General features: G+C 37.5%; 1 protein-coding gene across 5 annotated transcripts in view; it reads left to right on the top strand.

Annotated features, from left to right (window-relative positions):
• The window catches only part of LOC106867354 (uncharacterized), a 67,791-nt gene extending 47,957 nt beyond the window's left edge, over positions 1 to 19,834 (top strand). For 3 of the 5 annotated variants that reach the window (XM_089338777.1, XM_089338776.1, XM_089338775.1), the window contains exons 7-28: positions 409 to 489; positions 842 to 964; positions 1,674 to 1,817; positions 2,225 to 2,433; positions 3,073 to 3,215; positions 3,659 to 3,725; positions 4,158 to 4,240; positions 4,588 to 4,694; positions 5,510 to 5,632; positions 6,171 to 6,272; positions 6,980 to 7,084; positions 7,790 to 7,905; positions 8,474 to 8,512; positions 9,522 to 9,585; positions 10,276 to 10,382; positions 11,069 to 11,213; positions 12,264 to 12,341; positions 13,060 to 13,175; positions 13,345 to 13,431; positions 13,628 to 13,706; positions 14,323 to 14,498; positions 16,009 to 19,561. In XM_089338777.1, the coding sequence (XP_089194903.1) occupies positions 409 to 489; positions 842 to 964; positions 1,674 to 1,817; positions 2,225 to 2,433; positions 3,073 to 3,215; positions 3,659 to 3,725; positions 4,158 to 4,240; positions 4,588 to 4,694; positions 5,510 to 5,632; positions 6,171 to 6,272; positions 6,980 to 7,084; positions 7,790 to 7,905; positions 8,474 to 8,512; positions 9,522 to 9,585; positions 10,276 to 10,382; positions 11,069 to 11,213; positions 12,264 to 12,341; positions 13,060 to 13,175; positions 13,345 to 13,431; positions 13,628 to 13,706; positions 14,323 to 14,498; positions 16,009 to 16,165 (2,451 nt within the window). In that variant the 3' untranslated portion in view covers positions 16,166 to 19,561. Of the gene's footprint in view, positions 1 to 408; positions 490 to 841; positions 965 to 1,673; positions 1,818 to 2,224; positions 2,434 to 3,072; positions 3,216 to 3,658; positions 3,726 to 4,157; positions 4,241 to 4,587; positions 4,695 to 5,509; positions 5,633 to 6,170; positions 6,273 to 6,979; positions 7,085 to 7,789; positions 7,906 to 8,473; positions 8,513 to 9,521; positions 9,586 to 10,275; positions 10,383 to 11,068; positions 11,214 to 12,263; positions 12,342 to 13,059; positions 13,176 to 13,344; positions 13,432 to 13,627; positions 13,707 to 14,322; positions 14,499 to 16,008 lie in introns of all 5 variants that reach the window. The other 2 variants (XM_089338778.1, XM_089338779.1) reach the window with 2 other exon arrangements.
• Positions 19,835 to 26,956: the final 7,122 nt, after the last annotated feature.

Genomic DNA, 26,956 nt, shown 5'->3' with positions numbered 1-26,956 from the left:
CCCACTATCAAACACTTTTCACTTCTACTGATCTAGAAAAATAGTGATTAACAAATCTCTGATGTTGCAAACGACTGACAGGTTTTGGTAAATTCACTGTTAGCACCAGAAAACGCTTCTCATCTGCTGCTGATCCACTTCTCTGGCGTTTCAGCAGTCTATGGCTGAAGATTTCTTAAGACACCAGTAATTCGGCTGTTTACAGTGTATCTAATAAGTATATGCAATAGCATTTATTTTGTTTTGTTTTTGACGTGTAGCTACTCTTATCTTAGTTTTGCTTAGAATAGTCTTAGTTGGTGGCTGTTTGGTGCCATTGTTAATGTAGGGTAGGAACTAACCAAAAGACAAAAACTGACAGATATTGTGGTAACCATGATGTAAGGGACATAACTCTTCTACTTGCAGCACACACCACACTGGACACATCCTTACAGAGGCGGGAAGGCACATACACACATCACCCGGGGCAGACTCATACATACCAAGGTAAGATATATACACACACACATACGCACGCGCACACACACGCATGCATACACCTACATACATCACCTGGGGTGACTCATACATATTAAAGCAAGATACACTAACACACCATAGGGGAGACATGCATAGATAAGAGTTACACATACATACACTACAGGAGAGACATATATACACACACACATATATTCAAATGAGATATATACAAGAGATTTATATATATACACAGGTGAGATATGAACACACACACACACACACACACCTCTATAATGAAGAGGAGAGATAGAAATATATATTATATACAAGTACCAGTTATACAATGGGTTTTTCCACTATTTTTGTGTTCTACTTTCAGGGCCATTCAGTGACATCACCACAAGTTGTTGTTCCTCTTTGTTGTTGTAAGATAAATGGTGTCACATTTAAAAAACTACCTGCAGTCACGTATTGTCAAGCCTTAGATTCCATTGATGGCAAGGTACGTTCGGTTGCTTTGTTCCATTCCTCTCTCTCTCTCTTTTTTTTTGTTTCTATCTTTGTCTTTCTTCGTCATTTGCTTTGTCTATCTGTGTGTGTGTAAATGTGTATACTAATTGATGGAACTCCATGTATATTTGTGTGTATCTACATTATATGTGTGGATGTGCACGTTTGTATATGCACACATTAGTAAATATAAATATATATGTTTGGAAGTTTATGTGAATGTATATATATATATGTGTGTGTGCATATATATATATATATATATATATACATATATATATATATATATATATATATATATATATATATATATATATATATATATACATATATATATGTAGATAGATAGATAGATAGATAGATACACACAGCCATTAATTTAGGCATGTTTCTTCATTCTTTTTTTCTCTCCTTGTTTCTTTCTGTGTTCCTTTCTGTGGAAGAGCGTAGGCTCGAAATGTTAAAGACTTTCTCTATTCCCGAGCGTTAAACTAATACACCTGTTTGTTTACACCACCTGTCTTTTTCTTTTGTTTTTTTTTGTGAATTCTCCCTATATATAGTCATACATAGTTAAACTTTGTGTATGTGGTTTCCTATGTACATGTGTGTGTGTGTATTTGTGTACCTGTATATTTACCTATGTACATTTTCCTGTGTGTGATGTATCACCCTGTAGCTCATATGTTCATTAATTGCAGGTGATGGGTTGCTGTAACAAGGTGACCAACAGTCTGTTAGTACGGCCAGCCATCAAGATCCCGTTCATGGCAGTTTGTGAGTTCCACCGACAGTCTCTCAAACAACACCAGTGTTGTCCTGGCTGTGGACATTTCTGTATGCAGGTAAGCTCTCCGCCTTATTTCACAATCTACAGGGTAGACTGAGCTGCTAAACATAGCAGCCAAATCACCTCTTCCCCACCCTTATTCTCTTAAAACTAATGAAAGGAACACCAATCAAGGCATGGGTTGCCTTCTAGCAGCGGGGGCTTTTGGAGAGATTGCTTATTATTATTATTATGAATGGGACCCACAGTATTTAAGTGATAACTTCACAGACAAGATTTATTTCTGTACAGATGCTGACACATCAACACCCAACAATACCATTAACAACAACAACAACAACAACAACAACAAAAGTTTTAATAACAACAAACCAACAGCATCATCATCATCATCACCAACAACAACAACATTAATGCCAACAATAACAACACTCTTAACACGATTGTTTTCCTTTCGCTCAGGGACGCTTCTACCAGTGTCGGAAACAAGGTGGCTCTACTATTCACAATTTCCACAAACAGTGTCAGCTGTTCCTTGACAACAAATCTTACTGTCCCCATTGTGGAGAAGAGTCGTCACAGTATGAAGTGATGTTAACTCTTAACGAACCGAGAATCATTAGTACGATAGAAGAGAAAACAGTTACTCAGTTGGAGCCATCGTTACCAAAGTAAGTATTAGATTCTTCTTCTTCTTGTTTCAACATCATTGCCTGCTTCGTACCCACACACATGCACACATTCATGTGTGTGTGTGTGTGTGTGTGCATCATCATCATTTGACATCTGTTTTCCAGGCTGGCATGGGTTGGACAGTTTGACCAGAGCTGGGGAGCTGCACCATATTCTAGTCTGATTTGGCTTGGTCCCTACAGCTGGATGCTCTCCCTAATGCCAGCCACTTTGCAGTGTGTGCTTTTAACGTGGCACTTCACGAGTGCTGTTATTCGACACCAGCATAAGTGTTTTTTTATGTGGCACCAGCACAACTCTTGCAGTCCAATCCTCTGCACCTGGGGGAGTGGCTTTAACACCTCTTCTGTGGATGATGGGTCTTCTTGAGACAGACACACACACACATACACACAAAATCCATGTTATGTTTTCATTGCTATATGTGTGGAGTTTATGCTGATGTGATATCTCAACGTGTGTGATAAATGATATGATATAAATATTGATTTGTCAGTTTTGTCATCACCATACTTCTCATTACATGTCAGTATCTAGATTAATATCCATTCCATACTGCTGCTGTATAATCACACTTTCATTGCTATACCTGTGGTTATATTTTCTCCCCTTCACAGATCAAGGGCGAAATTGTCAATTCATTTAAAAACTTACAAAGCTCAAGAGAAGAAGTCTTGTAAGTTAGCAAGTGTGGAGGAAGGAGAAAAGAAGGTTACATTTGAACCGTCAGCATCTTCATCACCAACTGTATTCACCTCAGGTAATCTTTACAGCCAAACATCATCCATTTGTGTTTCATTTGATTTTGAAAAAGAAAAACATTAAAAAAAAAATCAAAGTTTTGAAGGGGTTTTAGTAAAATACCCAGTTTTTATTCACTAGTAACCTGATTGGTTGTCTATTTTTAGTATTTTTATCTTCTTTTTCTTCATGTGTTGTTCATTACCCCTTAAATGGGAATCCAGTAGGGATTGTATTTAGACTATTTCTGCTATACCAGGAACACAGCACGAGAGGGTTAAGCGGTTGTTCTGTTATGTTACATTATCTTCCTTATATTTCATTGCAGTGCCCTGCATCACTAATTATCTCCGTATAGAATTTCTATACCACCAAATATCTCCCTCTCCTATCATATATTACTTTATATTGAGGTGATGATATCTATTCAATATCTCACGTACTTTATTCAATTTTTTTCAGCTGGAATTCCCAAAGGCAAAGACAGAGAAATTTTAGAAAAATGTTTTTCTATTTTGGAACAAGAAAGGTGAGGTTTTGCTGGCGTTACTTTGCTTCACTAAGGGGCCTGTCCCTTGTAAAGACCCTCCTACCCAACTACTGGCATTATTTAATGGTCCTTAGGTATCTTTAACTGAATTCTCCCTGATTTTTGCAAGAATACGAGCCCTAGAGTAGGTGGGGAAGTGCATGCTAGGGGACGAGGGGATTACTATGAGAGGGGAGGCAGAGCAGATTCCTGTAGAGGGAACTCACACACACACACACACAAATTAAATGAAGTTGAAAATGCATAGAGGGTGTACATATATAATTGTTTGATTTTATTATGGCTTCATATTTATTAATCCCTCACCATGTGATATAAAATATCCATGGTGATGATGATGATGATGATGATGATGATATTGTCTTAAACCTGCCTCTCTAATCCTTCCAATGTTCTCTTTTACCGTTTCAGACCTAAAAAGTACCGAACTTTACCGAAATCTTTGTATAATCCATGTAAAGAAGGTGATCTAGCCAAAGTTATTTATATGTTAGGTAAGTGTACTTGTGTGCCTTTGGGGGTTTGGCTGGTCAAGGGCTACGTGTGTGGGGGGTGAGGGTGATTGTAGTGATGGTGTGAGAGGGGGAGGGAGGGTGGATAAGATTCAGTGTTTGGAGTAAAGTTATTGATTTTCTTTTATATCCCAATTGATGCACCCAGATTATCATAAAAGACGTTTGTCCAGGGTGCCATGCAGTGAGATCAAACCCACACCCTTTGTGCTTACAAAGCAAGGTGTTCTCCACTCGGCCATAACTGATGTGAATGAAATATTGTTTTATCATATTGCTTTGATGTTAAACGAGGATGTAATTGTTGTGGTTTTGTTTGTTTTGTGTAGTTGATGGAGCTGATCCCAACAAGAGAGATCCAGACAATGATGACCAGACAGCTGTCCATGCTGCAGCAATTAATGGTCATCTTGCTATCATACATGTGCTCATTCAAGTAAGAACATGTTTATTGTTGTTGTTGTTGTTGCTATTAAGGCAGCGAGCTGGCAGAATCGTTAGCACACCAGGCGAAATGCTTAGCAGTATTTTGTCTGCCGCTACGTTCTGAGTTCAAATTCCACCAAAGTCAACTTTGCCTTTCATCCTTTTGGGGTTGATAAATTAAGTACCAGTTATGCACTGGGGTTGATGTAACCAACTAACCCCCTCCTCCCAGATTTTGAGGCCTTGTGCCTTTAGTAGAAAGGATTATTATTATTATTATATTTTAAGGTATCAAGCTGGCAGAATCATTAGCATGCCAGACAGATTAAATGTTTAACGACATTAGTTCAAATTCAACCAAGGTCACCTTTACTTTTCATTCTTTCAGGGTTGATAAAATTAGTAACAGTTGAGTACTGGGGTCGATGTAATTGACTTACCCCACCCCCACTTGCCAGCCTTGTGCCACATAAAACGCACTGGTGATGGTGCCATGTAAAAAGTCCCCAGTCCACACTCTGTAAAGTGGTTGGTGTTAGGAAGGGCATCCAACCATTGAAACTGTGCCAAAAACAGACTGTGGAACTTTGTGTGGCCCCTGGTCTTGCCAGCTCCTGTCAAGTTGTCCAACCCATGCCAGCATGGAAAACGAACTTTAAATGATTATTGCAGTGGATTGGTGAATTAATTGCATGAATACATGCCAGTGAACACACAGTTACACAGTAATAAAAACATTCTACACACCAACCTATACAGCTATTTACACTATTTATACACTAAGCTACTCCTTTACACACCAATCTCTACACTTTATATCTACAGGCAGGAGGCAACATCCATATTGTTGATGGTCGATTAAACAATGCAATCATCTATGCCTGTGAGAATAACCACCTCCCCATCGTGAAGTTTCTGGTGCAAGCAGGTGCACAGATCGACGTCAAGGTAAGATGTTGGAGATTTTGGGTGGCGTGCCTGCGTGCGTGGGACATGGATGTGAAAGCAAGGTGTGTGTGTATTAGGTCATCCCATAAATAATGTGGAGTTAGGGTTATGTATGTATATATATATATATATATATATATATATATATATATATATATATATATACATACCTTTTTGAGCCTGGGGTACTGGTGTTTCTATTTACCCCATCCATGTGTTTCCATCCCTGTAACTTAGCAGTACAAGGCTTACAAAGAATATGTCCTGGGGTCGATTTGTTTGACTAAAACCCTTCAAGGCAGTGCTCCAGCATGGCCACAGTCAAATGACTGAAACAAGTTAAAGAGTAAAAGAATATATATGCATATGTATATACATTTATATATGTTTGTGTGTGTGTGTATATATATATATATATATATATATATATGTGTGTGTGTGTGTGTGTGTATATGTATATACATAGACGCACACACACACACACATACACTCCTATGTTTCTATATTGTTGTTCCATTTGGTGTGTTTCTTGTTGCAGGGTGAAGATGGTATGACTTGTCTGCACATGGCTGCCAAAGGAGGCTACATTGATCTCATGGAGTTTCTCTTGTCTACGCGGAAAGCCGACGTCAATGTCCAGGTAAGTGGACTCACTCTTGGAGTGACTGGATTCTCAACTATAATAAGGGACAGAGTGAGGGGGGTGAAAGAAGGAAGGGTGGGAGGGGAATAGTATCCCCTGATCATGGGGGAGGTATTAGTGTCCCTACAAGTGGAAGAAGAGGAAGAGGAGAGGAATGAGTGCCTCTACTTGTGTAGAAAGAGAAGGAGGAAGAGGAGTGTTAGTGGCCCCTGTTTCTTGCAAATGCTCCTTCCAGGCTGTTATGGTTGCAGTCCTAGATGTTGTGATGTTCAAGTTGTATCAACCCTTTTCCCTCATCTCTTTCACTCCCTAAATAAACCACTCAGACTCCCTAATCTGCTGAAATCCCTCAATGGTTTGAAAACAGGAGACCCTTTCTAGAACTCAACCATATCAGTTGTTCCGGTGTATCTACTTACTGTCCCCTACAAACTGGTTTGGTTATCACTTGTGGGGTTGGGCTCAGAAGGTAAACAGGGAAGGGAATTTCATTTAGTACTTTTTGTGAAAATTAATTACATTATTTCACGTGATACGAGGGCAATTTGGCTCCTATTTCTAGCATTTCAAACCCCTTTCTTTTACAGTAATGTTGACTTCTTGACCAAAATACAAGTTATGATTTTCAGCTGTAAACTTTCTGTCAAACCTCAACTTAATCAATCAATAATTAATTGTTTTTTCTTAATTAATTGTGTTTAAAGGATGATGGTGGTTGGACCCCAATTATTTGGGCAGCAGAGCACCGAAATGTTGAAAGTGCCAAGTTCCTTATTCAGCGTGGGGCTGATCCCACATTAAAGGATAATGTAAGTTTTTTAAAATGGCTTCTTTTGGGGGTTTTTGTGGGAATTGTTTAACTGTTTTCACACTGTAGGAGGTCTTATCTACACCCTGTAGATAGATGCGTGTGTAGTATGTAACATAGAACTGTGTTATACACACTGGTAAATAAGTATGTATATAACAAAGAATAGTGTTATATACACTGGCAGGTGTGTATATATAACATTGTGCACACTGGTAGATGCATGTATGTAATATGAAATTAATTTATACAGATTAGTTGTGTGTATAAAAAAGAATTGTTATACACACTGGTAATTATGTGTGTATGACAAATCTATGTTGTACCCACTTGTAGATATGTATGTATAAAACGGATCTGTCATACACATTAGTGGAAGTGTGTATGTAACATATTGTTATATACTCTTGTGGATGTCTGTATATAACACAGAACTGTGATATACACATATATCATAAAACTGATTTATACATGTATAGATGTTTGCACGTAGCATAGAACTGTTGTAGTTGTGTGTATATATACATTACAGTCTTTTATTATCAGCCTCTATGTATGTACACAGTTATTGACCCTCTGGGGGTCAGTACAGTTACAATAGAAGAATTTATTAAGAACACTTGTTTAGAAGATAGACAAAACAGTTACCATTACACCTTAATTGATGATGATGATGATGATGATGATGACTGTTTTTTGTTTCCAGGAAGAGAACACGGGGCTACATTGGGCTGCGTTCTCAGGAAGTGTTGAGATTGCAGAATTATTTTTGGATTACGGCTGTGAACTAGAATCTCCAAATGAACACGGAGATCGGCCCCTGTAAGTAGTATTTCCTAACCATCTTGTAGCCAGGTGGACACAACCATCTGGCGTTTCTGTTACCTGTCCTCCCATTCCAATTAACCCCGTTCATCCTTCAACATACTCTCCTTTCCCAGTCCTTATTTCCTTTTTCCCAAATTCTCTTGATTCTCACATATTACTACAATGGCAGTCTTGTGGAGGGTTTTACCCAATGCAATCGCTTCTGGCTTCTATTTTCAGATTCCATTCATCGAGTGAAGTCACAAGTCACTTTGATTACCAATTCTCTCTCTCAAGACTTTTCACTTTCTCTTTCTTCACTTCATCTTCCCTGTGATTTTCTTTGTTATCTCCCCTTGTACCAGTTTTTTTTCTTAATTCTCTTCGATTCCAATTGATGAACCACAATGTTTAGTGTTGTTGTTAGTTACAAGTTGTCTGAAGACCACTCACTGGGTCCTTGTATATCTGATGGAGTCAATGTAATCAACTTGCTTTGTGTCAAAATTATTATTATTATTATTATGTGTTTCCAGAGCGATGTTCCTGTTTTCACCTTAAACGTTTTCTTTATTCCTTGCAGACATATATCAGTTAGACAAGACAATTATGAATGTGTTGTGTAAGTAGAAACATTTTTCCTTCCTCTTTCTTAATTATTCATCTTCCTCTGCTGCAATGTGTGGACCAACTTTAACTATGTGGGGGTCTTCTAGTGTGAGTGTCCTAAAGGGTGTCACTGGCAGAATGTGTACTTTGGTAAATAGGGGGCACACTGATGTGTGTATTGTTGCTGTGTGAAGCCCTCCATGATATGTTCTGAGCTGACAGACCCTAATTTGTAGTGTCTCTATGTTATTGCAGGGTGGGAGCGACTTTTTTTTTAATTCCAAACTCTTAATTCTAGATAAAGAAATATGACACAAGAGAACCTGAAGAACTATCCTTTGGGTCAGGGTTATCATCATCATCATCATCATCATCATCATCAGCAGCAGCAGCAGCAGCATAATTTAATGTCTGTTTTTGCCATGCTAGCATGGGTTTGCTAATTCATTATGAATGGACAGGCCACAGGGCTGCCCTCTGTTTTGGCATGGTTTGCAGCTGGATACCCTTCCTAATACCAATCGCTTCTCTAAATGTACTGGGTGCTTTCTTTCAAGGCATCAGCTCTAGCAAGGTCACCAAGTACCCGTAAGACAAGGTAGGTCCCTCATCTGGATGGGTTAGGAAGTATTGGGGAACACTAAATCATGAGAGAGGGACAAGAGCAAGTGTTTTACTCCAGAGCTAAATGAAGATATGGCTTCTCCACCTGGAAAGAGTGACAGAGAGAGATGTGAGGTGAAGGTACAAAAAGGATTTGTTAATAAACAACAACAACATGGCTGTATTTCTTTCCCAGTAAGAAGTTGGCTGAAGTCAAAGCTGCTCCCCCACCCATATTTTGACCCAGGGTTAAATAAACCCTGAAATATTGCAACAGTGTTTTTTAAATAAATCTACCTTTTATATAAAACTGTGTAATATAATAATAATAATAATATAATAATAATAATAATAATAATAATAATAATAATAATAATAATGATGATGATGATGCTAAATGATTGTTGTATTCCCAACAGGTTGTGTCTCTTACGTGGGGCTGACATTAGTGCTCGCAACAACATCAACCAATTACCATCAGACGTAAGTTACGTTATTATCTTTCATTCTTTCCTTCCTTCCTTTCTTCCTTCCTTCCTTCCTTCCTACTTCCACATTGCAACAAACTTAATACAGTAAACATTACAATAGAGAGACACCTCTTTGCATTTTAACCCTTTTGTTACCATATTTCTTTTGAAATACTCTGCCTTTTAACAATTAGAGAATTTAGTAAAATAGCTTTTGTCAGTAAAAAGACAATGTTTGGAACATAAATTGAGTTTTAACAAAAGAATTTGATTTAGATCACTCTGAAGTAGGAAGTTGTATTACAGAACCACGGATGGTTTCAGGCTGGTTGGTATGAGAAGGGCTGAAATTAGCACTCACACACACACACATCCTGTATGTTTAATGAGTGTATAATTTGTTTTGCTGTGTAAATGGGAGTGGGGCTGGAAGAGGTGTCGCAGTTTGTGAGGAAGATTTCTCAGTAGTTTCATCTCATTAAGGACTCAACAAGTAACATTAAATAGTGTGTCCATGCTGTGACAATATATTGGTTACACAAGGACTATTTCATACATTTCTCATCTTAAATGCTTATGGCCCCTGCCCTCAACCCTTGGACTTTTGAGGTAATGGTTTTTTCAGTCCGTCCACCCTCTTCCTTCCTCACTGTAACAATGGTTTCCACAATTGATGATCTTTTACTCATGTTGTTGCTTGTAGTGTTGTCTGGACCAGAAAAGTAATGTGTGGATGGCACTGAACGTAAACAAGGAGCTGAGAGATTTGGCCTCAAAGAGACTTGAAAGATCCGAAAAACTTGTCCACAGGTAAACTGGCATTTTTTATAATGTTTGATGCTGTTGTTGTTGTTATGTAGCAGGTCAGCCCTGATTCAGCAGATGTGTGTTCTAAGTGGTTCCATTCATGGCCATCTTATCTTTTATTCAGGCATTGTCTATCTAGGACTACATTATCTCTACAGGAGAGATGATTGTACTGTGTGTGTGTGTGTGCGTGTATGTGAATTTCTTTAACCAGAGATTTATGTATAAGTTGTGGTAATAATAATAATAACAATCCTTCCTACTATAGGCACGGGGCCTGAAATTATGTGGGACAGGGCTAGTCAATTACATAGACCCCAGTGCTCCACTGGTACTTACTTTATTGACCCCGAAAGGATGAGTGGCAAAGTTGACCTTGGCAGAATTAGAACTCAAAATGTACAGACAGACAAAATGCTGCTTAGCATTTTGCCTGGCGTGCTAACGATTCTCCCAGCTTGCTGCCTAATAATGATGATAATAATCGTAATAATGATAATGGTATTTATAGAGCAGGTGTTGTGTGATGAATTAAAAATATAAGGGGTGTTGATAACAGGTAGAGTACCCTCCCTCACTAATCACCTTCTATTATTGTGTTTAATTAGTCTATTGTAATTAAAAATTTTATTATTGTTTTTAATTAGTCTGTTGTAATTGACGATGTGTTTTTGTTACTGACTTTACAGAGATATCTCGTTTGGCCGTGAAAACTTCCCTATTAACAGTATCAATGCCATCGATGATGAAGGACCACCCCTAGATTTCCAATATGTCACCCAGAGTGTCGAAACCACTCCTCTCAATATCAACAGGGTAATTTCTAGCTTGCAGGTGAGTATCCCTCATCCTCCTCTCTTTCTCTCTCTGACAACAACGATTGTTAACTGAGACAGTCTTTATATATTCACTGTACAATACTGCAGATGTGTGTGTGTGTGTGTGTATATATAAAGAAGAAAAGGAAATACTTCCTCCAGTAGACAAATGTAAAGCGTTTGGTGTTAGGAATGGCATTGAGCCATAGAGATGATGCAGGGCAGTGCAACCCATGCCACCAGGACATTGAATGATGATGATGATGATAATGGCACACTGATATGTACACACACACACACACATCAATCAATCTATTCCACTCCCACCCCTTTCTTTGTGTGTGTGTGTGTGTGTGCTATATTTAATTAAAATGTCAAGGTTGTCTCCCTTATCAAAGGTAATGAATTATTCTGCTCCACGCTACTTAGGATGTGACTAGTTTACAATTTATATAGTTTCACATATTCATACACACGTGTATGCCCACAAATAAATATGTATGTACATACACACACTGTGTAATATTAAACCACTCACATATTTATATTTTAATGTATGTTTAAGGATCAGAATACATGTCTTTGGGTGCTACTAATAGTTTCATGTGTCTGAAAATCTAAACAAGTTCTTCAGGCGCAGACCAGTCTTTGTGCCGAGAAATTCTTAGTTCAGCACGAAAAGTAGTGTGCATGTGAAGCTATTAGTAGCACCCAAAGGCATGTACTGTGACCCTTAAACAGAAATATTTGACTCTCACCAGATGGAGTACTTTCTTTGTTGAATTATACCATGAACCAATGCATTACATGTATATATATATATACATACATACATACACACACACACACACGTTCTCACCTTCCCTTCTTAATGCAAGTAGCTATGTGACTTCTCGTTATAATAATGTGTGGTTGTTTCTTACACCTGTAGGTATATATCTACAAGTGGACACACACCTGTGATGTTTTGAAATAGTTTCCATGACAATAATTATTTGTTCAACACTGCACAATGTTGTTGTTGTTTGTTCGTTTCTGAAGATTTTCTGTTATTTCTTTCTTTCAGAGTTGCAACTGTCAGGACAGTTGTGCTTCTATGTTATGTGTGTGCAGCAGGAACAGCGTCCAATGCTGGTACGACCAGGTGAGAACATACCTTGCACTGATTACCTCTTGCTGCTTTCTATTAATGGCGCCAACCTAATTAGTCTGGTTTACTTGTCATTCATTTGTTTATCTTTTTGTTTCAATCCTTGGAATATGGCCATGCTGGGGCACTGCCTCGAAGGCTTTTTACTCAGATTGACTCTAATCTCATACTTATTGTATCAGTCGTCTGAAGCTGAACTGCTAAACTATAGGGATGTAAACAAACCAACACTGGTTGTCAAGTTGTGGTGGGGAACAAATGCACACACACACATATATATACACGATGGGCTTCTACACAGTTTTCGTCTACCAAATTCACTGAAAAAGCTTTGGTTGAGCTGGGATATCGTAGAAACATACTTGCCCAAGATGCTTGTGCAGTGGGATTGAACTCCCACAACCATACAGCTGCATTTAGTACTCCGTATTATGTCAGTTTCACACTGAACGTCTCCCCATTTCTCGTATTTGTTAACCCCCCCCAGCACCAGTTATCGTTCACTACCCCAATATGTTCAGATAAGGGGTACAGCTCTGTACCCTACGCACTTATTTTAGCAACATACCTCTCTACTGGGTGGTTGGCATATTATTTACCCCTCCTTCTTCTTCCTACAAATACCTGATGCCTAGGGACCAACTTAATATGTACCCCTACCCATCCCACAAATCTACTGACCCCTTCATGTTTCCTCCATTTTCTGTTTCAGATGGGTCGCCTTGCCCAAGAATTCAACCAACTGGAGCCTCCCTATATTTTTGAGTGCAATAGAAATTGCCGCTGTTGGACCACATGTAACAACCGGGTCGTGCAAAATGGCATTGTGTAAGTCACGGAACTCCTTTCATAATCACGTTTTGTAAACCAGAACTCCTTTGACAATGACTTTATTTCAGCGCCCCACCCCTGAATCAACACCTGTCTATTCTCACCTGCCACACAGGTCTCTTTCTCTCTCAGTACCAGTAATATATGTTATATTATTTTCTTCCAGATGTCGTCTGCAACTATTCAAAACCAAAGGACGAGGTTGGGGTGTGAAGACCTTACGTGACATCCCTCAGGGTGTCTTCATTTGCGAGTGAGTTGATCCTTCATTCTCATGGCTTGCAGCCTCTCCTTTCTCTCTCTATGTCCGTCTTTCGTCTCATGTTACCATAACACCATTGGTCAGACCTGTCTCCCAAGTCTGCCACATTCCCCCTCACCTTCTACTGTCCACAATCCACTGATCACCCTCTACTGCCCATTACAGTCCTCCACTCTTTCTGTTTCAGGTACATTGGAGAGTTGATCTCAGATTCAGAAGCTGATCGTAGAGAAGATGACTCTTATCTTTTTGATCTGGATAATAAGGTAACTTCATCACACACACACACACGTATGTTTATATTTTGCTGGTTCTGTCTTGTAGTAGTGTTGCTGTGGTTGAGGTTGTGTCATGATTTGATCAACCACCATAGAAACCCAGTTGCTTCTTACTGTGGCTCAAAACTGTCCCCAGATCAAATGGATCAGTGACTAAACGCATTCCAGCCATGACCATTCTGTCTTTTTGTAGATATATGACTATATTGACCAAAGTATGGTGATAAGAGTATGCTGGGTTTAGCAGGATGAGTGAATGAATGTTCTTTGATTGAATTGAAGGTGGCTGGATCTTTTAGGTATAAGGCTCAAGTGTGCTGTGCCCTTTGGGCTGCTGGGAAGTGGTAAGGGTGGGTACCAGTGCGTCAGATGTTGGTAGGAATTTTAAGGATACGTTTTAAGCCAGTTTAATCAACCCCAGACTAGTGACGACGCTTATCATTGTTTGCACGACTTTTTATTGCAGGATATTTCTGTTTAAATGCACGTATTTGTACTTCATGATGTCTTCTTGTGTATTTCAATTATAATTAGTGAAATCTTGTTTCTAATTAGTATTGTGATTAATTTACACTCCCTTACCGACTCCTTTCTCTCTCTGCAGGATGGTGAGACATATTGTATCGATGCCCGTCGCTATGGTAACATCAGCCGTTTTATCAATCATCTATGTGAACCGAATGTGATCCCTGTTAAGGTATTTGTTGATCACCAAGACATGCGCTTTCCACGGATCTGTTTCTTTGCATCCCGAGACATCAAAGCCGGAGAAGAAATGGGGTAGGTACCAAGATTCACTCTTCTCTTTCTGACCATATTATAAATTTTCTTGAATAAGTTGCACTATTTTATAATACTTGCTTTAAACTGAAAAGACTGAGATTTGACTTATTAAACAGGACAAAACTAAAACTATGTAAGGCAAAATATTTTATACCAAAATTTAATATTAAATTAAGGGTGCAACTTATATACAAGTAAATACAGTGTGTGTGTGTGTATGTATATATACACACACATTCATAAATACAGGTGATGCTAATGTTGCAATCTATGATTTAGACCATGCGTGTTGCCATCTTCAGAGACCAGTTAAAGCAGAGTTGTGTCAGTTATTAGTTTTTCATAAGTAAAGTGGGACAGTTTAACCTTTTAGCATTTAAACTGGCCATATCCAGACCAAATATTCTTTTATGTTCAAACTGTCAAAATCTGGCCTCTCACACCTGCCCTACAATGTCATTCTAAAAACAAAACAATCACATCATTTAAATCTCGAAGCTATGAGATAATGTATGATGAATTCAAATCAATGTGAATTAATAAGTATCAAAGTTGGTAATCTATTGAAGAAGTTACTGGAAGATATGGCAGTGTTGTAGAGAGCTACATCTCTATTCAAACAGAAATTTAGACGGTATCTGCAGGTATTTCTAATTGGTGTGGTTCGTTTCTGACTATTTTAGATGCAAAGTGAAACACCATCACGAGGATTGGTGCATCATGTCCCAACTTTCATACAGGAAACTTGTCTGAGTTATCTCCCTTCAGTATGTAGCTGATGTCGACTTTACTCCACTGGATCTCTGCAATAACAAGTGAGCGAGATGTTTGGAGATATGCTGTGCTTGAGAAGACCCAGCAAGTCAAGTGAGATCATAGCAGTGACTGATGCCAGTTTAAAAGTAACCGTTGGATAATATGCTGTGCTTGAGAAGACTTGTTGAGTGGCACATTGAAAGCACCCACTACCCTCTTGGGGTAGTTGGTGGTAGGAAGGGCATCCAGCTGTAGAAACCTTGCCAAATCAGATTGGGAGCTTGGTGCAGCTTCCTGTTCAGTCCATTGCAGGATGAATGCCTCAACATGTTGCATGTTCTCTCCACCAATCATGGTCGGATGTGGAGGCCATTAATTGTTTAGTTTGAGTTCATGCTTGTTTGATGAGCTGAGTCTGGCACCCTGGCTTCATGTGTGTATATATAATATATATATGTATGTGTGATACCTCTTTAAGTACTCTGTAAATTAGAATCTGGCTAACAAAATGGTCGACATGTTTAGGTTATTGTTTATTTCTTGAGACAGGAACAGTTTATATAAATCCAAAGATGATTGCTAATTAGTTTTAGTGTATTGATCACAAAATATATCAAGATGAAAGAAGGCGTATAATGAATACAGAACATTGATGATACATCTTTATTCTTGATATTTTTACTAAGCATGTGCCACAGGTGTATGTCTGTATGTATGGTGCGTTTCTCATGTGTCTCGTAATTTGTTTCAGCTTCGACTACGGTGAGAAGTTCTGGGTGATCAAGTGGAAACAGTTTACCTGTGCGTGTGGTTCGCCTAAATGTAAGTACTCTGCTGATACCATCCGACAGACGTTGGAGGAGTACCGTCTACGACACGGGGAAGACGACACTCCACAGGAGTCATGAAACAATCTCAGTTGACCGGGCAGACAGCTGTGTGGACAATTATATATATATAGCAGTTATGATGGTGATGACGAAGACGACTTGAAGATGATTACGATGACAGTGGTGATGATCATGATGTTAATTGGTAAAACTAAATCTCTTGACCAAAATAATGGAACAAAATGTAAAAATTTAAATGGAATTAAGACGATTTTGAAAAATGTGAAACGTTGAAATGATTCTTTTCGACAGAATGTGAGCTCTGTGTTAATGTTTTGGTGTTGCTGTCTCCAGAGCTGGGGCAGTGTGGTCTCACATCTTTCAATGTTGGATTGCTTGTTGAGAGAGAGAGAGAACAGCAGGAGCAAAAGGATTATGTAGGATTAAATACCTGCACAAAACACGTTTGTCCTAAATGTGTGTGTGTATATATGTATATATATATATATACACACACATACATACACAATTATCAAAATTTATATAATTGCATTTGTGTATGCATGCATGTGTATGTGTGTGTGTATATATATATATATATATATATACACACACACACATAAATATACAATCCACTCACTCCTCAGTTGTGTGTGTATGTATATATGTATGTGTGTATATATATATATATATATATATATATATATATATATACGCATGAAAATTTTTACTGTCAACCTTTTTACTTTTCTTTTCTGACATTTGAAATTCCAATATTTTCTATCAAAACAATCACCACCACTACTACTTCATTAATACCCCCTATTCTACCACCACCACTACTCCTCCTCCTATCATCATCAACACTACTCTTTTGATGCCAACCATTGGTGACCACCCCTACTGCTTCTATGATTCAAACTTTCCTGTTTCAAAGTGATCTAAATTAAATCCTTCCATCAAAATCTCATATTAATTTATGTTCCAAACTCCAGCTTAAATAACGACAAAATTATTTTAATAAATTCATTATTTTCAAAATTCATTGAAACAAAGACTGTTTTCCGACAGAAAAAAATGTAACTAAAGTGTTGTTTGTGGTCAGTTGGTCAATCATCAAATTGTGTTGAGATAAAGGTTGGAGTTTGTTGTTTCACATTTCTGCACTTGACCACAACAGGCCTCTGTCTGTTCTGGTTAAACTTTGTTCTAATTGGTCATTGAATGTGTGTGTGTGAGTGTGTTATGGTCAACAAACCTGGCAGGAGAAACAGATTGACCAAAACTGCCAAAAATCTGTTTAATTTGTCTTTTTTGCCCCCCCCCCCCTATTTTATTGAAATTGAGTGTGAGTGGTACCTTGAATGTGAGTGTGAGTGGTACCTTGAATGTGAGTGTAAGCATTAATGTAAATAATTAGTGAACTCATTCATAGCTTGAGTGAGAGAGAGACGTGTGTGTGTGTGCATTTGGCAAACGAATGCAAGAACTTTTTTATGTTTCTCATCATCCCACCCTCACCCCGTCCCCTACGCAGACAGTAGCAGGAATCTGGATTTTGGTGAATGCTTCAGTGACAGTTGTATGGGTGGTGGTTGATGACAGCTGATGTATGAGGCTGCAGTTTAGGACTTTTGTTTTAATTGGATTGGGAAGAGGTGGGAGGGAGGGAAATATTTTAACAAACCCCTAAAACAGTTGATGTATGAGACCCCCCCCCCCTCGCAAACCAAAGGAACTTAATGGATTGTCAAGTATTTTTGTTGAAAGAGAATCAGTTCTAACTGGAGGAGGGTAGATCCAGCTTCATTCCATCGAGGGCGGACACTGCTCCACTCCATTGAGGGTAGTCACTGCTCCATTTTGTTGAGGGTAGACTTAACCCCATCTCCATCCTGCAAGTGCTGAACACCCACATCCCACCAACTCTTATTCTCCAAAACATCCTGAAACATTTTCAAGAATTTCTGATGACTTGACACTTATTAACATTTCAGAAATTCCATTTTAATGTAGAATATTTCCAATAACCAATAAAATTATTATAATTGACCCATAATTTAAAATGTAACCAACTTTGGAGTAAGAATATGGTAGATACCATATCATCCACTTCAGGAACTTTGATGCCAATGTAGACTGTTGACTTTTCTCAGCAAATAGAAGTTGTCTGTGGCTCTCACAAGACAACCTTCTGTTATCATGTCTACACTCAGTTTAAATCCTACCAAAAATATATGTTCCTTAATTGGTGTATTAATTAGGGCTCATTAAATTGACCCCACTTAGCCCTCATTTAAGAAATTCTGATGAAGACAACCAACTGATTGATCATGGTTTCATGTTGAAGTCACCTCCATGCACACACATGGGTTGTGTGGTAGGTGTGAGAGGCCTATCTGGTCAGTTTGACCAAAGTTTGAGAGAAAACGGCCTGCAGCAAGGGACTGGGGCTCTGAGCCCCTTCTCTCCCATTGTCTTACATGTAATCCAGCTAAATCCCTCTGAAATCATACCCTGCTCTCCTTCACAAAGGAAAGGATATGTTATTAATGTAGTTGTAAATGGGACGGCCATGACTGGGTTGTCTGATCAGAATGAAAAACTGACTCTCATGTCTGCATGTTTAATGGTTACCTGTTACAGTGTGTGTGTGTGTGGGGGGGGGCGCATTAGTGTCATGTGCTACCCTCAGTATTTCTGAGCCAGTGTCAGATTGAAAAAATTACATGACCTACGCTGTGGACAACCCAAATGACCACCACCACTGAGTGTCCGTAAGAAGAGGACTGTTGAAATAGCAAACCACTACAAAGAATCATATTAATGAGTTATGTTGATGATGATGATGACCAGGGTGTCCCCTCCTCTCCATCAAGCCACCCCCACTACAAACTTTTGTTTTCAATTAAACATTTTCTTTTAATTACTTTGTTATCTCCTAAATTTTGTGTTCTGTTCTCATGATGGGAGGGGCAGGACACACAGACAGCTCTCCCCGCTTCATCTCTCTCTCTCTCTTTCCAACATTCAGTTCATTCTGTCGAAATCTGTCTTATTGGTCTCAGTCAATGGGCCACGGCCATTCTGGGGCAGTTCAAAAGTCACTTGATTAAATTTCTTCCTTCCCTCTCCTGCACAAAAACGTTTTTTATCGACCAAAATGACTTCGGAAGAAAAGTGAAAAAAAAAAAAAATACAAAAAAAAAATAATAACTTTGAGCTGGGACTCGACAAAAGAGGAGGTTACTTGTTTGGCACATGACCTCTGAACTCTGACCTCTATTACACAAAATATAAACGATGAAATGAAAACAAGAAAAACTATTAAAAAAGTAAATAAAAGAAATCAAGCCAACCTCAAACGAAATGCAAAAAAAAAAATATTTGAAAATCCCCCAAATTTCTTGTATTTAAAAGAAAAAAAAAAATTTCTCCCTTGAAACTCCAATGTACAAATTAAAAATTAAACAAGAAATCCTATTGAAAAAAAAAAAGAAGATCAAGTAGCTGGTTAGGGGCTTGTTGGCAGCCCTGCTACCACCCTTTCCCCACCCCCCGTATATTTATATGATTGTAAGTATGTGCAATAATCTTTATTGCATCTCTTGACTCTACCATAATCTGCAAATAATCTGCAGACAACAAACAATTTCAATTTTCTTTGTTTCTCTTCCAGGGTTTTTTTTTTTTTCCTTCTCCAATAAAAACCTTTTTTTTCTCCAAAACAAACAACAAAAGCAAAAATTGTGTTTTGTTGTGTGTGTATTGTGAACGCTTTTGGCTGAATCGGTTGCGGGTATTTGGCTCATGATTGCAAGGTCCTGAGTTCAATTCCTGGTGGTCTGTTGTGTCCTTGAGCAAGACACTTTATTTTACGTTGCTCCAGTCCACTCAGTTACTAATGAAAGTGAGTTGTACCGGCATAGGTTGTCAAGCGATGTTGGGGGGGCAGACACAAACATACACACAACAAGCTTCTTTCAGTCCCGTCTACCAAATCCACTTACAAGGCTATAGTAGAAGACACTTGCCCAGAGTGCCATGCAGTGGGACTGAACCTGGAACCATGTGATTGGTAAGCAAGCTTCTTACCACTCCTGTGCCTATATATGCATATATATATATATATATAGTTATACACACATGATGGGTTTCTTTTAGTTTTGTCTACCAAATCCACTCACAAGGTTTTGGTTGGCCTTGGGCTATATAGTAGAAGACATACCCTGTGGTGGGACTGAACCTGAAACCATGTAGTTGTGAAGCAAACTTCTTACCCAACAGTCAGGCTTGTGGAGTTATTTAATGAGGTGTTGTGTTGTGCTGAAAATATTTTGTCAGGCTTTTTGTGAATCATAATCCACAGATTTTCGAGGAACACAGCATGTGTCTGTGAGTCGGTTGAGCATCGGCTGAAGGTAAGTGTTCAAATGACTCATCACTGGTACAGAAAAAGAAGCTGACATAAACATCAGAGATTCTTTGCCTCGTTACAGAAACTGCTGGAGTTCTTCATGGACTAGGCAAGATCTTCTGACAGGGATTAAGGCCATTGCAATATTGGTAGCACTCTTCTGTTATAGAATATATTTGTGAAGATTTTCTAAATAATTTTCCTTCCATTAATGACTTTCAAATTTATTGATTTCATTATTCTAACGTATCTATAAAAAAACTTTTTGTTCTTTATTAACATTTTTACAGGAAAAAAATAAAAAGATATTTAAAATATGGAAGATTAAATTATCAAGATAAAGAAAAGACCCTCCTAACTACCTCACCAAGGAAAAAGTAGTGGAACTAAGCAGCAGGAGATGGTGGTGGGGAGTAACAGGTTAGACATCTCAGAAGAAATGGTGTGTTTAGCGATACCTTGTGGACACGATTGCAAAAGTGTTGCTGTGGAGAATGGCCAGTGGCAACATCCACCTCACCTGGTGGGGCTTGAAAACTTAACATTGCTTCCAAGTTTCGTGTATCCACCTTTCCCTTGAGCTGTTGTGAAAAGGTTAATGACCTTGGCATTCATCTCTACTCATTACAGAGTATGGGAGTTAGGCTTACAGCTTTGACAAGCAGCAAAGTGACTCATTGTAATCACCAAGACCAAAGACTGTTTCTGGTGCTCTCTTAGTGTAATCCTGTATGCGACCTAAACAAGGTTTGCCTAAAGTCTGATGAAGCATTTTGTGGGCCTCAGGTTAGGGTGTTATGTTCATGGTTTCAATTCCTGGACTGGGTGATATATTGGGTCCTTGAGCGAAATACATCATTTCATGTCTCCACTCCACTTTACAACTGGATGCCATTTCTGCTGTTAACGTTTAACATACGAGGGGTCTTTGAAAGTACAAAGTGATTGATGATCACAGAAAATTGAATTTTAATGTTTAAAAAAAGTCCCACAAGTTCATGTAACTTGAATAATTAACAAAAGTTAAAGAAGGGAAATAACTCGTGGATAGTGACAATTCTTATAAAGAAGAAAGGGAGATAATTTCAATGAAATTAAAAATTTTCATTAACTTCTTTAGGGGTGGGAAGTGTGTGCAACTAATTAACTGTGAACCAATTGAACTGGAAGAGGTAGTTTTTGCTATCAGAGTGTATATATTTGTGTGTATGTTTGTACATGTATATACATACATTACATGCACATATATTATCTTAATTGGGTAGAATTTGGTTTTCTTTGAAAATAAATCAACAAAAACAGGTTTATTTATTGGTTAGAGTTTCAAACCTGGCAGGCTCCACCCGCTTTTCTTTCTAATTCTTGCCTCAAACTTGGAATGTCTTCAGCAATTTACAAAGAAACAGGTGTCTGATTTCCTCATAATTCTATACACCACCACCACCACCACCACCACTACTACTACTATTAGTGTGAATGTACTCAACATATAAAGAAGCAAGGAGATAGAGTAACAACCAGCTCCTCATGTATCAGTCATTAACCGTTTCAAAAAAATGACTTGAGGCAATTTGTAGGAATTCTCAAAGATCTTTGATTTTGTTTTTACATTTAAAGATTTCTTTTTCTTGCAGAGAATTTCAAGCAATATTTCGGTCGAAGAGAAATTTTGTTGTTGTTGCTAAGGGTTAGGGTTAGTCTTAATTTTAAACAAAACCTTATTGATAAATCCAATTGCTCCCAGCACATGTGTGTGGGTGTGATGAGGGAAGTTGGTGACTTACAAGGGTGGGGGTTGAGAGTTGCAAACAAGGGTACTTCTGAAGAACCACTTAACCTGCAAGAAAAAGCAGCCAAACTCTTTCAAACCCTACCATTTAAGAATGGAAAGGCACATTGGATACCAAAAGATAAGGTCATGACATAGAACTGTCCGGATCAGCAATGACCTGGGGTTAAAAACATTGACAAATGAAACAGTGGTCGATGCAGTCCTAGATAAACTATGCCTGTAAGTCTGCAACAGTACCAACCTGCATCGAAAACACAGTAACCACAACCATTACTAACTGCTACTACTACTACTACTACTACTACTACTAACAACCCGTTTTACAGTATCTCCAATTTATTAACAGCTAATTAAACTGCCTTCCTCCTTAACTACACTCAGTTTATTAATGACCAATTAATTTCCCACCTCCACACACATTACCCCCAGTTTATTGACAATAAATACACAGATGTTTGAAATGAAATGCCAATTAAATTTTTGAATTTTCACTTCAAATACAATCTGGAGAGACAGGATCCCACTTCTGTGAGGAAGCATATCTCATTGCAATGTTTGTATGTATGTAGCTCTGTCTATTTTCATTAAATATATATAAGTATGTAGTTGTGATTTCTTGCTTTGAGTTCACCTGACAGTCGTAAAAAAGAACATTACCGCCATACAAGCGGCGTCTTTTTCCAATTCAATCCACGAGGAATTATTACTTTGCTTTGAAATAGACGAAGATTGGAGACAGAGAGGGCATCCAGCTGTCCGACCCATGCTAGCATGGAAAAGAGGACACTAAGAGAATCATCGCCTTCTCATACTCCACGAATACCTTTTCATACAAGTTACATAAACATATTCAGATTTTAAACATCCATCTTTTTAATTTTTATGCCATTTCAAAATAAGAAAAAAATATCAAAATATATTTCGATAAATCTTTCATTTCTCTTAGTTGTTTTCTATTTAACAACATTGAAAAATTCCATTAGACAAAGACACGTGTGGATTTAATTAAAAAGCCATCATCGCTGCATTAGAAATAATTGCTTCGTTTTTAAAAATTGTTTCTAGAAATATAAATTCATTTTATACTTTATATTGTGTTGAGATTTTTGGTAAGAGCAGAGCGTGTGCGCATGGTATACACACACGTATGTATGTATGGATAAATGCCATGCACGGAAAACGCTGGAGTCCGATCAAATACAATAACTACATATAAATGTTTGTGTGTGTGTGTGTATATATATATATATATATATAAGGCATAACTACAGAGTCATGCCCCACCGACTTTGGATAACTTGATGGATATTTTTAAATGAAATTTTCTACGAATGTGCATTATATCATGTAGATTCCGAATATACAAAAGTTTTTGGGGAAAGTGTTTTAGGAGGGGTAGGGAATTTCAGCGGAGTCCACTTCAATTCGTCTTAACTTTCAAGAAAATGGATATTTTTAAATAAAATTCTCTACAAATATACTTTGGACTATATAGATTCCGAGAACAGGAATTTTTTGGGAAAATAATTGGGGGTTATTTATATAAAAATATTGGCCACTTACTGAAAAGGGTAAATGTTTTTCGAACCCCTGCAGTGCCATTGTCCGTGCTGAAATCATTTACCATTTTCAGTAAGTGGTCAATATTTTTGTGAAGGATCGATTCCAGTACAAATCCTGTTTGTGACGTACATATTAGGATAATCACAAAGGAGTTTAGGGATTTCTGCAAGGAGTGACTGATCAATTATAATTTTTTTCGGTTTTAAAGTTTTTAAAGTTTATTCTGCAGCAATTTGCAATTGAGGGGTGCTAATGCAGTTTTGCACCTTTCCTTGGAAAATGCATTTTTTTGAAAAGGTTTTTTTTCTTTTTCCATATTCCTACGTTTCAGATGTCGGAGATTACGAATATACAAAAAAAAAAAAAACTAACAACAACAACCCATTTTGAAACTTTTAAATTCAATAAGCATATATATACGTGTATAAATAGATAGATACATCTTCCTGAGGTTAAAATCATTAATACCTTCTTCTATAGGACCGTCACATTTAGTTGACAAATATATTTTATGAATAAATGGACAGGGATAAATAGACAGAAAGATAAATATATTGATGAAAAAGTTCAAAGTTTAAAATTGGGGAGGGGTGAAACTTAAGCCCCTTATTAAAACTTTATAACATTAATTATTAAATATTGTTTGTTTCTCATAAAATGGTGTATATTTAATTTATATTAAATTATTTACGATTAAGGCAAACAAAAGTAAAACGCGAATTCTTTTCACTTTAATGTTTTTGTATCTAATTTCGATTTGCATATAATTCGTCAATTCTTTAAAGTAAAGAAAATCAAAAATATGAATTGGGGGAATTAATTAAAAAAAATAATTTATTTTCCATGTTCGTAATCTCTGACATTTAAAACGTAGGAATCCGGAGAAAAAAAAAAAAAGCATTTTTAAGAGGGTGTGTATGCGAAACTGCATTAGCCCTAGAATTGAAACCGTCAACTTCTGCTGTCCAGCTTTTATTCTCTTCTCATTTTTAAAATTTTGACATGGATATCATGCAATGTCCTCCATTTCACTTAGACGTATGTTTCCAATATGCACAGACCATGACGGACTAATTGACTGTTTAAAAAAATATGGACTTTTATCTCAAGAATCATGTCTGTGAGTGTGGCCGCAATTATTCCCGGTACATGAATACCTTGGAACCAATTATCCAGCAACATGTTTGTCTAGGTAGCATAATTTTTACTGAAGAATGGGCGGCGTACTGTAATTTGCGAGAAATTTCTAATATTTAACGGTGGACCATTTTATATCATTTGTTGAAAGAAGCCATAAGTGTCCACAAATCATATGGAAGCCATGCTGAGCGCATTAAATACCGACAACTTTATGGGGCTTTTTCCAATTGTTCCGCACATATTTAATCGAATTTATGTGGCGGAAGAGGTACATCAGTACAAAATTTGAACATCTTGTTCAAATTGCAGAACAATGAACATCTTTTTGCAGAACAAAACACATTTTAAAAAACCAGACAATGACATACACTAGACTTCTTTTGTTGTTGACATACACTAGACTTCTTTTGTTGTTTGCAAAACTTTTTAGTTTTCATTTTGAAGAAATAATTTAACAGAAAGAAACTCAATTTTATTTTTTACAATGCATGATTGACCAATGACCCAGGAAATTAAAGGCACACACCCACATAATTAGTAATTTGTATAAACTTTATAATTTCTCTGAAAAAGCGAAGACTGGTCGAACGAACGAATAAAGGTAAGTAAGAAATGTTCTTTAAATGTAAATTTTGAATTTAGTTTTAGTTATATAAATGAACATATCTTCAAATGTTTTTATTATTTAAACACATAAACACACTATACGATCATGTAATCAGTATGCATGAGCGCAACGACTGGAAGTTGTTGCGTACTTGTACCGAAAGATCGCCAAATATCTATTTAAAAAAAAAAAACAACCCCAAAACCAACTCGGATCCTGTATGCGAAATTGCCACCCATTCCCATAAGCTAATTTTGTCCCTAATCAATCATAACTAAAGACTAATTTTAATCCAATCGGTCTCATCTTATTAATCACGACTCTTGGTAGTTTCCTATTTTACTGTCGTAAAGTCAACTTAGGACAGAAATTGCATCAACCCGAGCATTCTTGTTGCGCTGAACCTCACCAGAAATGTCTTTCCGAGAGAAGTCGTAGGACTTAGCAAAATTGATAAAAGGATGGTTTTGGACAAATATGGAGATGGCTGGTTTCGAACCAATAGCCTTGGTTTTTGCACCGTTGTTAATATCTAGTTTAGCACCCGTCCCGCTACACACAAAATAAGTGCGGTAATTTTTCAGAAAAATTAGCATTTTGACCTGAGGCTCTCCAAGATTTTGAATTAGAAACAATCAGAGACAAGGGAGTGAGGTTGGAAAAGAAATCTAATTTTCAAAATGTTTTTTTCCAATAGAATAAATATGTTTAAGGAAAAAAAATATTGAAAAAACATGAATACATTATTACAAAAGTGAGAAAGAAGCGAGGAGGGTTGTCATGGGATGAACTAGAAACAACAGCCAAATCTCCCTTAAATTACACTTTACCGAAAAGGCTCAGGCGATTGTTTTTAAGTGCAAATAAATTGGCCAAAATTGGTCCAGAGGGGAGTAAAAAAAAAAAAAAATATATATATATATACCCTCTTTTACTTGTCTCAGTCATTTGACTGCGGCCATGCTGGGGCACCGCCTTTAGTCGAGCAAATCGACCCTAGGACTTATTCTTTGTAAGCCTAGTACTTATTCTATCGGTCTCTTTTGCCGAACTGCTAAGTTACGTGGACGTAAACACACCAGCATCTGTTGTCAAGCGATGTTGGGGGGACAAACACAGACACAAACATATATATATACATATATACGACGGTCTTCTTTCAGTTTGCGTCTACGAAATCCACTCAAAAGGCTTTGGTCGGCCCGAGGCTATAGTAGAAGACACTTGCCCAAGGTGCCATTCGTATATATATATATATATATATATATATATATATATATATATATATATATATATTTTTTTTAAAGTGAAACGCGTGGGGGTGTGATAGTAAAAATTTACCGAAAAACA

This window comes from Octopus bimaculoides, chromosome 21 (assembly GCF_046866305.1).
Source record: "Octopus bimaculoides isolate indiv1 chromosome 21, ASM4686630v1, whole genome shotgun sequence".
Lineage (NCBI taxonomy): Eukaryota > Metazoa > Mollusca > Cephalopoda > Octopoda > Octopodidae > Octopus > Octopus bimaculoides.
This window is presented reverse-complemented; position numbering and strand designations above follow the sequence as displayed.